Genomic DNA, 14,276 nt, shown 5'->3' on the forward strand with positions numbered 1-14,276 from the left:
TATATATATATATATATATATATATATATATATATAACTGATTCACTTTGCTGTATACCTGAAACTAAGACAACATTGTAAATCAACTGTATTCCAATTTAAAAAGAATGACAAAAAGCAAGATTTTAGCAGTATTTTCCACTAATTTCAAATAAATTAGATAATTTAATATTCAAGAAACTTGAGGGAAAGAGAGGGATTTGGAATTGTCTAGATTTTCTGTACTGCACAGGTATCTGCTTTCTTTTCATAGTATTATCAACAGAGGTGCTCAGTATGAATTTTTTAACCATTAATTTACAGAGGGCACTGCATTTGAAGTTGCACTGCTAGAGTAACTAAACTGAAACTAAGCCAAGTTGAAAACCAAAACTACTAAAAGTCTAACATGTTTTTTGTCTTGGTATTTAGATGAAGAGCCTTTTCTAATTCTTGCTGATCATCATGAGATAAGGAAAATTAGCACCGATGGCTCCAACTACACACTTTTAAAACAGGTATGACATTTCCATGATAATCTGCTAATATTTAATATGGTCACTCCAGATATAGTTAGAGCTGTAGCAATACCTCATAATCAGAACTTTTGAAGCATGTATGCCTATAAGATTACCATAAACTTTGTTTTGTTTGAATTGTCCGAGTCTTCCAACTTGTAATATCACACCATATCAAGGAAAGTATAAGATGCAAAATATAATTAATGCAAGGAAAAAACTATCTTAAAATATCTAAAATACTGTCTTAAGAATAGCTAGAGAAGGTGTAAAATTCTTTTTTAAGATATTTTGTGCATTAACCAAGTTGCCCCCCACCCCATCCATGAGATTTAAAAATAAACATCTTTTCCAGAACTTTAAGTTTCTGTTCATAGAACTAAGGACTAACATGGGACTGATGATTCCTAGCCTTTAAAATTTGGAATTAGCAAAGGAGTAAAAGTATGACTGTAATCCAGTTGTGGTTTAAAGGTTATGAGAAGCATATATTTAGCCTTACCGTGGTCATCCCTCAACCCATCTACTTCGAGAATCTGAACTGCTAATCTGTTGTGATGCTTAAGTTCCATTGTCAGTGTTTATACGTACTATTTGGGATGAAAAGGAATGATTTTCACTTATGACAGAATAGAAATGTTAATTGCTTACCTCAACCTTTTTGTTTTTCCCTCTCAATCTACAGTGAAAATAACATAAAATCAAATCACTGAACTAGACTGGTTATTACATGGGCTAGAGAAATCATAGTTAATTTTAGCCTATCTTTAATTGTCAGGAAAAGTAGCTTCTTTGGAATGATTGGGCTTGTATCTGTCCTGCTGCAAGCTTGTCTTTGCCCCAAAATGTGCAGTAGTGACACGATTATGTGATAGCACTGTCTAGAACAAGTGTGCCCAAAATAAGGATGTTTCATGTTCTCATAGTATGTTTATGCCTGCATGAGGCATTAGATGATAAAGGTCATCCATGTATGGATTTTTCAACAACATAAAGAATGCTTAACTAAATATATTTTTTTCACTCTCTCATGGGTACCTCCATTCCTATTGTTAGAGTTTCATCCATACTGCTTAGGAATTTAGTCTTACTTTAAGTGCAAATATTTGTTAGCAAGTGTGATGTTGGCTATTCCAAAAAGAGTTTGATTTGCCAGCTTCTCTCTAAGTCACAGATTGAAAATGAAATTTTCACATGAAAATCCAGATTTCTGGCTATTCATGAAAAAATAGGACAGTGTAGCATTGCTGGGCTCACATCCCTGAACGGGCACAATCCCAGGTGGGTGGCAGCTGCCGCTTTGATATAAAACCCATGCTCTCAATTCACCAGTGTCCTCAAACTTTCTGTGTGCTTACATGTATACTTGTCTTATTCAGGAATGTATTTGAGGTTTAGACTCTTGCTCTTGAGTTTGGAGGATGCCACCAATATCCACAGTATTGCACTGCCTCTTGTCTCTAATTCTGCACCTTAAGAGATTGAGTAAAATATACAATATTTTTGTGTTTTTTATAAAAACTAAAATATATTTAAAATATAAGCATTAGATAACCATTTCTTTAAGAGACGAGTAATATCCATAGGTATTAAGTTTACATAACTGCTTTAAACTGGCATTGTTTTTATTTCCCCAATGTTTTCTACATTATTTAACTTACTTCTTCTGCACGCTCAATTGCTTCAGTTATGTCCCACTCTCTGTGACTCTATGAACTGGAGCCTGCCAGGCCCTCTGTCCATGGGACTCTCTAGGCAAGAATACTGGAGTGGGTGGCCATACCCTCCTCCAGGCGATCTTTCGAACCCAGGGATCAAACCCTCATCTCCTGCATTGTAGTTGGATTTTTTACCACTGAGCCACCATAACATTTTAAGCTTATATCAAGCTTAAAAAATATTGAAAATTATCTTTTTATCTTAAGAGTATATCCCCACACCCTCTGTAAGCATGTCTATACCTTAGAAGTTAGGTGTACAAACTATTGAATTTCTTGTGTTGTCTCTGGAATTGACATGTATCTTGTATTGACATGTTTATATTTTCTGTTTACAGTATTTTTGCTTGTTTTCAGCATTTCCTCTTTTTAGACTCTCTCTCAAAGGGAGAAAAGTTCTCTTTTTAGAATATTCTATTTATAAGCTTAGATGAAAACCACAAATTTAACTAATACAGTAAAAGTATTTATTGTCATCATGAAAGAACTGTAAAAGAGCTTCAGTGGCAGCTCCTTACTTTATTATCCAACCCTGTTACTTGAGACATTTCTGCTGCTATCTTTTTTTATATATATATTTTTTTATCTTTTTCATATTTTGGCTAATATATTATCAGAGATTGTTCTTAATGGATCAAAATGATTTTTTCTCTGTGCATTATCTATATCCATCTTGTACAACCAAACCATTTTAATGCACACATTCTTTTAGTGTTTAACTTACTGGTGATAAAATATTAGACTGTTGCCAACCAGAGATCAAATTCCCAACATCCGCTGGATCATCGAAAACGCAAGAGATTTCCAGCAAAATATCTATTTCTGCTTTATTGGCTATGCTAAAGTTTTGACTGCGTGGATCACAATAAACTGTGGAAAATTCTGAAAGAGATGGGAATACCAGACCACCTGACCTGCCTCTTGAGAAACCTGTATGCAGGTCAGGAAGCAACAGTTCGAACCAGACATGGAACAACAGACTGGTTCCAAATAGGAAAAGGAGTACATCAAGGCTGTATATTGTCACCCTGCTTATTTAACTTATATGCAGAGTACATCATGAGAAACGCTGGGCTGGAAGAAGCACAAGCTGGAATCAAGATTGCTGGAAGAAATATCAATAACCTCAGATATGCAGATGATACCACCCTTATGGCAGAAAATGAAGAACTAGAGCCTCTTGGTGAAAGTGAAAGAGGAGAGTGAAAAAGTTGGCTTAAAGCTCAACGTTCAGAAAACTAAGATCATGGCATCTGGTCCCATCACTTCATGGCAAATAGATGGGGAAACAGTGAAAACAGTGGCTGACTTTATTTTTGGGGGTGCCAAAATCACTGCAGATGGTGATTGTAGCCATGAAATTAAAAGACGCTTACTTCTTGGAAGGAAAGTTTGACCAACCCGACAGTATATTAAAAAGCAGAGACATTGCTTTGTCAACAAACGTCCGTCGAATCAAGGCTATGTTTTTTCCAGTAGTCATGTATGGGTGTTAGAGTTGGACTATAAAGAAAGCTGAGTGCTGAAGAATTGATGTTTTAGAACTTTGGCATTGGAGAAGACTCTTGAGAGTCCCTTGGATGGCAAGCAGATCCAACCAGTCCACCCTAAAGGAGATCAGTCCTGGGTGTTCACTGGAAGGACTAATGTTGAAGTTGAAGCTCCAATACTTTGGCCACCTTATCCAAAGAGCTGACTCTTTTGAAAAGACCCTGATGCTGGGAAAGATTGAGGGCAGGAGGAGAAGGGGACAACAGAGGACGAGATGGTTCGATGGCATCACCGACTCAATGGACATGAGTTTTGGTAGACTCAGGAGTTGGTGATGGACAGGGAGGCCTGGCGTGTTGCAGTTCATGGGATAGCAAAGAGTCGGACATGACTGAGTGACTGAACTGAACTGAACTGAATCACTAGTACTTAAGGCGGTATGAATTTCAGACAATTAGTGTAGTTTATGGAAATGAAGAGGGTATGAGGAAGATAAAGAAATCCATGCGGACCCTGGACACCTGTGTCTTTGGAGAGCATTTGTTAGTGGTGACCACTGAGGAAGGATGTAATGACCCAAGAAATTAAAAACAAGCTTTAAAGTTTTGACTGTGGATTGCTTGAAATATACCATTTTTGTTAGGAAATTTGTTTTTAACCACAATTTCATCATAGCATTATAGAAAGTTTCAAGGAGTTCTAGAGAGTAAAACCATTTTTTTTTCCTCAAAGATTTTTCTACATATGTAGACTGAAGTAGAAAATATCAGTAATTGGCTCTCTTCACTTGTTCCCAGTCAAAATAAATCAAAGGACAACATCCTTGCCTTAATTATTTGGAAATTTTGTGCATAGTTAATTAGGAAGAATAATTTACTATAATACCTTAAATTTTACTCTAATACCTTAATTTTATTGAATATAATAAAGAGAACAAGTTCTCTTTATTGTATTAGTAGCAATCTCATGAAGCTTTATAGCATAAAATTATAACAACTGGTAGAACATTTTTACCCTATATATTTTAAAATGCAGTTGTAGCTAAGATAGCTATAACTTAAATTCATACAACACATTTAAAAAATGTACATGGATTTTAGAAATGAAAATTAATCAAGTAGCTTTCCAATATGTCATCCAATTCAATTCTAGCAGTGCCTTTAATTCCAGTAAAATTGTATAAAGAAACAAAACATAATTTTCTAAATTAATCATCTTGAATCAAAGGGTACAAATCTTCAACCACAGAAATAAAAGAAGCAAGTAGGATTTTGATGAAACCAATTTTCAGCTCTGAAACCACGGGATGACTGTAGCTTTTTGACATTATTTTGACCATGCCCTTGACTGTTTTAATGTTCCTTGCATATGATTCTGCAAAAAGAGTTTTGCACTGTTTTCTGTAGAGATTAAAAATAAAGCTGTAGGAAAATAACTAGTTTGTCTTGATAGATATGTCAGAATTCTAAGCTTCAATACCTCTGCATCCAAGGATTTAATTTATTATAGTTGACTTGCTAAATTTGGAACTGGATTTTCATTATCTAAATTGATTATTGTAAAGAATGGAATAGGGTAATTCTGCCAAGATTGGAGATTGTGGGTAAATCTTTGCTAAAGTGAGAAACAAGTTTCTGTCCATATCTTTCTTAAGGAGTTCTAATTTACCTATCTGCATTGCCAGTCCATCACAAAACCCTAATCCATACCTTATTCTTTTAATGAAAAGTGCTTTTGAACAGAAAGAAGATCATAGATTACTAGTGAATTTATTAAGTGCTCTACAGAACTTGGAATATATTCAATTTATGATTTAGAATCTTGATTGATTTTGCATAGATAACTTCTTAGATTGAAGGCTTATGTGTATTTATTTAGGGAGTCCTCCAAATTTTAGTGTGCAAATGAATATTTAATGAATCTTTTGAATCTGAGACTGAATGTTAGTTGCATTTTTTAGCATTTATAATCATTATTCTTGATTAGTGATGCCATCTGAAAGAAGTATATTTGTATTTATTCATCTGGGCATAGTGGGTTTAGGCTATTTAGGGTTAACTTTATAATCTGGAACTGAAAAAAAGATTGCTTCTTTTAGGACAAATGAAAGCATAAGATATGAGCCTATGATTTTCAACACCATCATGCTGAGAATTTAGCCTGACTATGAGAAGAAAAAAATCAGTTTTTGCCAGAACCTGCTCTGAGTTCCATACATAGGTGATTTTTAGTCTTGGAAGTCACTGGAAAAAAGTAAAATCTGAATAGCAAAAATTTAGCCTTTGCCAGAGTTTTATTAATGGAGAAGGCAATGGCACCCCACTCAGGTACTCTTGCCTGGAAAATCCCATGAGCGGAGGAGCCTGGTAGGCTGCAGTCCATGGGGTTGCAAAGAGTCGGATATGACTGAGCGACTTCACTTTCACTTTTCACTTTCATGTACTGGAGAAGGAAATGGCAACCCATTCCAGTATTCTTGCCTGGAGAATCCCAGGGACAGGGAAGCCTAGTGGGCTGCCATCTATGGGGTTCGCACAGAGTCGGACATGACTGAAGCGACTTAGCAGAAACAACAGCAGCAGAGTTTTATTAAAAAGTGTGTATCTCTGATGCAGTGTTGTTATAAAATTATGAATTTTGAGAATAAATGTGGAAACTGAACTCAGATTTAGGAATTAACCACCCTTCCCCAAGGACTTCCCAAGCGGCTCAAGTGGGAATCCACCTGCCAATTCAAGAGTCACAGGAGATGCAGGTTCAATCGCTGGTCAGGCAGATCTCCTGGAGGAGGAAATGGCAACTGACTCCAGTACTCTAACCAGAATAATTCTGTGAACAGAGAAGCCCGATGGGCTACCGTCCATGGGGTCGAAAAGAGTTGGACACACTGAGCAACTGAGCACACATCCTTTCCCAAATTAATCAAAGCAAACCACAGGAAAACAAAACAAAACAGCAGCAACAAAAAACAATTGCCTTGGAGATGCTAATCCTTACCTACAGGATTATAAATACTCATAAGCGACCCCTAAACCAATTTGTGACTTTAATGACAACTTCAGAGTAAATATTTATGTAAAAATCTTACATCAGATATAAAGATAAGGCAAATATCTCTGGGGCTTTCCCAAATGTCTGTGATGTCAACTCATTTTAATATATAAGAGTTTATATATTAATAAATTTATATTCAACCCTCAAAGTGAGTTAACACAATTGCAATCTTGATTCAAGTTTTGTTAGCTCATTGGGATGCTAAATCTATGAGCCTTAACAATAGGTCAGAATTAAACCAACCCCTGGGCAATCATTTGTACGCCTCAACAGCTGAGAAGATTCTCAGATCCTAGTGAACAATCCTCAAATCAAATCAGTGAAACAGTGAAACTGCCAAAGGAGCTGTGTTATCCAAAAACCATCAGCTGAATTCACATTCAATTTTGTTATCTGCTAAAAAATGCACTAACTGTGAGTCTGAAAGGAAGGATTTCCTCACATTTCTACCATGTGGAATAAAAAGATGTTAACCAAGTTCCTCTTTGGTTAAATATTGACTAAAGTTTTAACTTTTAAATTCGAATATGGCACTGTATTGCCTAACAGGCTGCTTGAAGCATGAGAAAAACAGAGACTGTTAGTATGTTGTTGAACCAAAGGCTGTTAGGGAAAGTAAACTTTGAAAATCTTTTCTGACTTTCATCAGATATCTATCAAAATCTTATCTTAAATTATTGGGGATTGTCTACCTTTTCAATTTAGATGTATACTCATAATAGCATCAAATTAATATTAACCTAAAATGAAAATCTTTTCCTTTTTCTCTCTAAAAGAAATTTTTCCCATATTATTGACTATTTACTTAAACTGTTTTCTTTAAACACTCCAATATTTTTCCTATTTGGAAATATGCTCACATAAACTATGGAACATCTTACGTGTATGATATAGAGAAAATGTAAACATATGATGCTTTTACAAAGAATTGGTCACAGATTTTTTTTTATTGTAAAACTGTAACTATTTAGATTCAAAGGGAAATATTGATTCTTATGAATTCCTAAAATATTGTAAGAAGATTTCTCTTAACTCTTATTCAAATATATTCTTTTTTATTTTTAGGGATTAAACAATGTTATTGGTATAGACTTTGATTACAGAGAAGAATTTATCTATTGGATTGATTCCAGTCGACCGAATGGCAGTCGCATAAATAGAATGTGTTTAAATGGAAGTGATATTAAGGTATCTAGATATTACAATGATGAGATAATTCAATATTGTATTGGTATGGTTAAATTGAATAGAAAATGTTATTTGATGGTAATGACATGACTCATAGAATGTATTAGGTTGGTTTGAATTTCACATTTGTACAGTGTGTTAACATATACTTTAAATATGAAATTGGAGATTCTTATCCATGTTTCATTATAACATGATTGCTATAAGATAAAAATCAAATTGAGTAAATGAATCTGAAAACTTATATTCACAACCATATATAATGTGAGGAATACTTTCAGCTTGAATGATTAGTGCCTGAGATTTAATTGTGTTGATTTATATGAAAGAAAATGTTGAGTTAGAGAATTTGTAATTGAAAAAAATAATTATTAGAATGTAGATTGAAATTATAGCACTATTATTTTGCTATAGAAGGGAATAGTTGAATACGTTTGTGTAAAATCATGAATGCTTTGAGTGGAGAACATCAAAATTAAACACGTCACATTCTAGATGTGAACTACTCTACTTGACACCATTTCTATGCTAATTTGGGTTTTAAAATAAAATCATTTGCACTGTATATATGTAGTAAAATATATTAAAAGAAGTTCAAATTCAAGTAGATTGAACCCTTCTATTACTTAAAAAAATTTGAAGCCATTTATAATATTGTATATAGAGCTTTGGTGGAAGCAATTAATTTTTAAAATATTAATGAAATCTTGAAATTATATATATACTTATATATATATGTACACACACACATATATATAATACCAAAATAATCAGTAGGTTGCATAATTCAGAATAAATGTTATTGGTTTTTTAGATACAGCGTATTTGTGCATACATAGCCTATATCCTTATTATATTTGACATAGGTTGCAATTGAACACAACTGTTGAATGAATACATTTCTACTTCCCTTTCGTTAGGTTAAATACTTAATGTATATTTTTGCTTATATTCTTTCTTTCTTTGTAATAGGTAGTTTAAGTAGGGCAAAGACAGTTGGGGGAGTGTTGAATTAATTGATACCTCCCCAAGAACCTGTTATTAATAGATATCAATTATTTTTCGTGCTAGTATAGGTGTGCCTCTACCTGTAGTAGAATTTTTGCCCCAAATTTTGAGAGAATAGGTAAACTGTAATGAAAATATAATAAACAACTGTGTAGCCATCCAACAACTTTCTATTTTGGTGTTTCTTTCATTAAACCTTTATGGAATTTCTAGGGGCCTGATTACATATTGAGTAATCTCACAAACAAATAAGTAATTTTATTAGGTAAATTGTTCTATATGTTGTGCTTATCTAAATTCCTTTTCAGTGTTTAAATACAATTAGGTATCTCTAAAAAAATCAAGAAGTAATTGCTTTGTTCTTATTCTAGGCATTTAAAATGTTAACTTTTTAAATTCTTATTTTGTTAGGTAGTGCATAACACAGCCGTCCCCAATGCACTTGCTGTCGATTGGATTGGAAAAAACCTCTATTGGTCTGACACAGAAAAAAGGATCATTGAAGTATCCAAACTTAATGGCTTATACCCTACTATACTTGTTAGCAAAAGGCTGAAGTTTCCCAGGGACCTGTCTTTAGATCCTCGTGCTGGGTTTGTAACAAACATTGAAAATCTTAAAGCTTAAGACTGTGGATTATGTTCAATATGGTAAATCCTGGTCTGTAGACTTTAACCTGGGAACCAATGAAAAGTGTAAATGTGTAGAAGTTTTAACTGGGAAATCAAAAATACAAATCTGACTATCACAGAGAAAGAGAAAATTAATATGATGGAATTTTAGAGCAAGTATTTTTTAAGGTTTTAAACACAGCTTTTCTAACAAACCAATAAGTGTATGAAATGAATAAAACACAGTTTTATCCAATTATAATGCCTTTAAATCTTGGAGGAAAGAGAAGCAAAGATAAACTCTTAGATACTGTTTTACAGCATTTGTAGTAGTCAAGAATGGAGGTATTGCAATTCCTGAACAACTTTACAGCAGGAGACATAAGTAGTATCTATGAATAATAAATAGCAGTGCATTATCCACGCATTCATAGGGGAAAAGCGTAGTGGGAATATCAGGGAAGAATGATATTAGTGTTGGATTTTATTTGCATTTCTTTGTGAGAATGAAGAACAAGTCATCATAAGGATCAAGGACAGCTGGCTGGAGAATTTAGATAAGGGATGAACACACATTTAAGTGTCAAAGCTGCTTGCTAAAGTTCTATATTTTATGACCATTATCATTTACTTTCAATTATGTTATTTTGGTAGGTAGAGAACGCATATCATTCTCTTTTTTTAACACTATAATTTGAGTGATTACATACTCCAAAATGATCTCTGTAGAAGTTCAACCTATTGAACATGTTTTTAAAGTAACAAATTTAGAGAAAATTTGCTTTTTAAAAATATCACACATTTGCAATAAACAAGTATTATACTAACTCTAGTGCTCTGAATTTTCTGCTGTCTTAATTAATTTCCCATTAAATAGTTCACCAAATCACTGCTTTTACCATATGCAATAATTAAATTTTACTTCTTGCTAATATAAAGTATCTCTATTTTACTGTCTCATGTTTATAATTAACAAAGTGATCATATTATAATGTGCATGGAACTTAATTTTAAATATTAATTTGGGTAAAAGCAATACCTAATGGGGAAGACTTGTACTGTAAATACTACAAATTGTTTCCAAGGTAGTGGTGCAAGTTTTAACTTTTCACTATATAATTATGTGGACTATTTTGTTACCTTTTAAAATATTTTCTTAAAAAAAAATAAATAAAATAAAATATTTTCTTTACCATAGTAACAAAAGAGTATCAATTCTATTTTAAATGAAACAGAGTCACAATGGAGTCTGATTCTATAGATAGTACAAGAAATAATGGTCAGATACTGTTTGGCTATCATCATCATTCATTCAAAAGAATATGTATATTTGAGTCATTTGGTATTTTATCAGAAGATATTTTAGTTTGTCCATTGTCCTTTTCTTCAAATCAGTATGTCTGTCTTAGCTCTCATCTCATAATTTTCAAGATGCTTTATTTTCCAAATAAAAGAAGCATTATTTGTTAATAACAGTAAAAGAAGCATTATTTGTTAATAACAGTATTTTGAAATTTCCTATTTATAAAGCAAAATGTATCCTACCCTAGTGAACACAGCTGAATCTAGCATTAAGGTTTATTTCTCCCAGGTGGGAGTTATTAACCCATAAACTGATGCAGTCTGAACTTATCATCAATATAAACCTGCCAAAAGTGTCAATTAAGATGATAAAATATTAAACTATTGCAGATATTATGAAAGACTCCTTTGATTCCATTTTAAATAATATTTGAGGTATGATATGGAATCCCAGATTATAACCCAAGAAACAGAATAATCAGGTATTTTTATGAAATGATTAAAGCCGTATAACAACAGATAAACAGATTCTAACAAATAAAATTTAATGACACCTTTTTATTCATACTGTTTTCCTGGTTCCCCAGAGTGAGACAATAGGGCAACTTGGATTTTAGTTTATATGAGATGAACTTCAGGATGGAAATGCCATAGCTGTCTAAATTATTATACAATCTTGCTCCAAAAATGACAGCTTAAATTCTGAGTATTCAGTAAAGGTGGAATTTAACTTTTCTATGTCTGATTGCTATCATAATTTGCATATGTTTTGAATATACCAATACTACTACTACCCCTGTTTTCTTGAGAAGTGTAATCTCTGTTCCAATATTTAGTGAAGAATAGAGCAAGGATTGTTTAGGGAAGATAAAGATCATTGGAATGTCTAATCTAATAAAGCATCTATAAACATTTAAAAGGTAGCTTGGGGATACTTTCTTATAATGGTAGCACGTCAATGGTATCATTTTGGATATGTTGGTTAGTAAGAATGGAAAAGAAAATAGATCATCTTTCTGGTTATTATGTTAAAATTCAGCTGAAATCCAATTATCCCAGTTATTCTATTATTGATTGGGAATCAGTGTACTAATTTAATCATAAATTTGGGGTGATTAATATCATATATATTTAGTATTTATAAACAATAATTTATACAGAAGAGATATAGATGCATTTTAAAGTAGAATAGAAAATATAAAACTGTAATATAAAATATAAAACAATAACTATGCTTGTTATTGTTATTGTTCAGTCACTCAGTAATGTCCAACTCTTTGCAACTCCATGGACTGCAGCACTTCAGGCTTCCCTCTCCTTCACCATCTCCCAGAGCTTATTAAAACTCATGTCCATTGAATCAGTGATGCCATCCAACCATCTCATCCTCTGTTGTCCCCTTCTCCTGCTGCCTTCAATCTTTCCCAGCATCAGGGTCTTTTCTAATGAGTCAGTTCTTCCCATCAAGTGGCCAAAGTATTGGAGTTTCAGCTTCAGCATCAGTCCTTCCAATGAATATTCAGGACTGATCTACTTTAGGATGGACTGGTTTGATTTCCTTGCAGTCCAAGGGATTCTCAAGCCTCTTCTTCAACACCACAGTTCAAAAGCATCAATTCTTCAATGCTCAGCCTTCTTCATGATCCAACTCTCACATCCATGCATGACTACTGGAAAAGCCATAGCTTTGACTAGACAGACCTTGGCTATGCCGGCATAGTAATGTCTCTGCTTTTTAATATACTGTTAAATTTGTCATAGTTTTTCTTCCAAGGAGCAAGTGTCTTAAAAATTTCGTGGCTATAGTAACCATCTGCAGTGATTTTGGAGCCCAGGAAAATAAAGTCTGTCATTGTTTCCCCATCTATTTGCCATGAAATAATGGGACCAAATGCCATGATCTTTTTTTTTTTTTTTTTTTTTGAATGCTGAGTTTTAAGCCAGCTTTTTCACTCTCCTCTTTCACTTTCATCAAGAGGCTCTTTAGTTCCTCTTCACTTTTTGCCATAATGGTGGTGTCATCTTCATATCTGAAGTTATTGATATTTCTTCCCACAATCTTGATTCCAGCTGTGCTTCATCCAGCCCAGTATTACTTATGGTGTATACTGTATATAAATTAAATAAGCAGGGTGACAATACAGCCTTGACGTACTCCTTTCTCAGTTTGCAACCAGTCCGTTATTCCATGCCTGCTTCTAACTGTTGCTTCTTGACCTGCATACAGGTTTCTCAGGAAGCAGGTAAGGTGGTCTGGTATTCCCATCTCTTTAAGAATTTTCCACAGTTTGTTGAGATCCACACAGTCAAAGGCTTTGGCACAGTCAATAAAACAGAAGTAGATTTTTTTTTCTGCAATTTTCTTGCTTTTTCTATGATTCAATGAATTTTGGCAATTTGATCTCTGGTTCTTCTGCTTCCTCTGCCTTTTCTAAATTTGGGCTTGAACATCTGGAAGTTTCGGTTTACTTACTGTTGAAATCTGGCTTGGAGAATTTTAATCGTTACCTTTCTAGCACGTGAAATGAGTGCAATTGTGTGGTAGTTTTAACATTCTTTGGCATTGCCTTTCTTTGGGATTAGAATGAGCATACTTTTATCTTTAAAATGTCACTTCAACATAACAAAAATTCATTGTCATAGACATTAAATTGAAGTATGTTATGACTGGTTAACAGAAAATAAATCCATCTGCTCATTCATTTATTCAACTCATATTTCTCCAGAGTACATCTGTCACTCTTCTAGGTTTTGTATAAAAATAAAAGATACAACCCCTGTTTCAAAGTACTGGTTCAGTTAGTAGGCAGATGAGCAAATAATTATCATACAATGCAGTACCTCTAAAGTCAAGAAAACAGAACATGTGTCTGTCTCAACTGGAATCAGTGAGATTTTCCTGGACAAGACTGGTGAAGTATGAATTAGCCAGATTATGTGATCCACTTCAGAGCAGGACGCAATTCAGGCAAAAAGAAGTTTTATGGAAAAGTAAAGACATATAGGACAGCATGGCATATCCAAAGAGTTGAAAAAAACTCATACAAAGGGAGAAAATTAACTGTATATAATTGTGGAACTTTGATACCAGTTTATAGAGTAAAAAGGAGCTAGGGATAAATCAAAATGTAATGCAACACAACAACAGCAATGAAACAAACCTTACAAGACTTGTGGCTTGGGCAAGGCAGGTAAACAGAAAAATGACTTCCTCAGAATAGGAGGAACATAGGAAAAGGGGCGGATATAAGAAAGTGCGGTGACCTATTGGGAGTCGGAGTTCCAAATAATAATAATGATAATGATAATGATGATCACTACCACTTCTATAGTATTTTACAAATTAGAAAAATCTGTCTGTGTTATATCACTTTAGATGCTTATATTGCTTTCTCAGAATCTCTGAA

General features: G+C 33.6%; 1 protein-coding gene across 3 annotated transcripts in view; it reads left to right on the forward strand.

Moving 5' to 3' along the window:
* Positions 1–14,276, forward strand: part of LRP1B (LDL receptor related protein 1B) — a 2,173,551-nt gene that overhangs the window by 1,887,063 nt on the left and 272,212 nt on the right. For all 3 annotated transcript variants that reach the window (XM_027561670.1, XM_027561656.1, XM_027561663.1), the window contains 3 exons: positions 412–497; positions 7,826–7,948; positions 9,368–9,549. In XM_027561670.1, the coding sequence (XP_027417471.1) occupies positions 412–497; positions 7,826–7,948; positions 9,368–9,549 (391 nt within the window). The remainder of the gene's footprint in view (positions 1–411; positions 498–7,825; positions 7,949–9,367; positions 9,550–14,276) is intronic.

Source organism: Bos indicus x Bos taurus, chromosome 2, assembly GCF_003369695.1.
Source record: "Bos indicus x Bos taurus breed Angus x Brahman F1 hybrid chromosome 2, Bos_hybrid_MaternalHap_v2.0, whole genome shotgun sequence".
NCBI classification, from domain to species: Eukaryota; Metazoa; Chordata; class Mammalia; order Artiodactyla; family Bovidae; genus Bos; species Bos indicus x Bos taurus.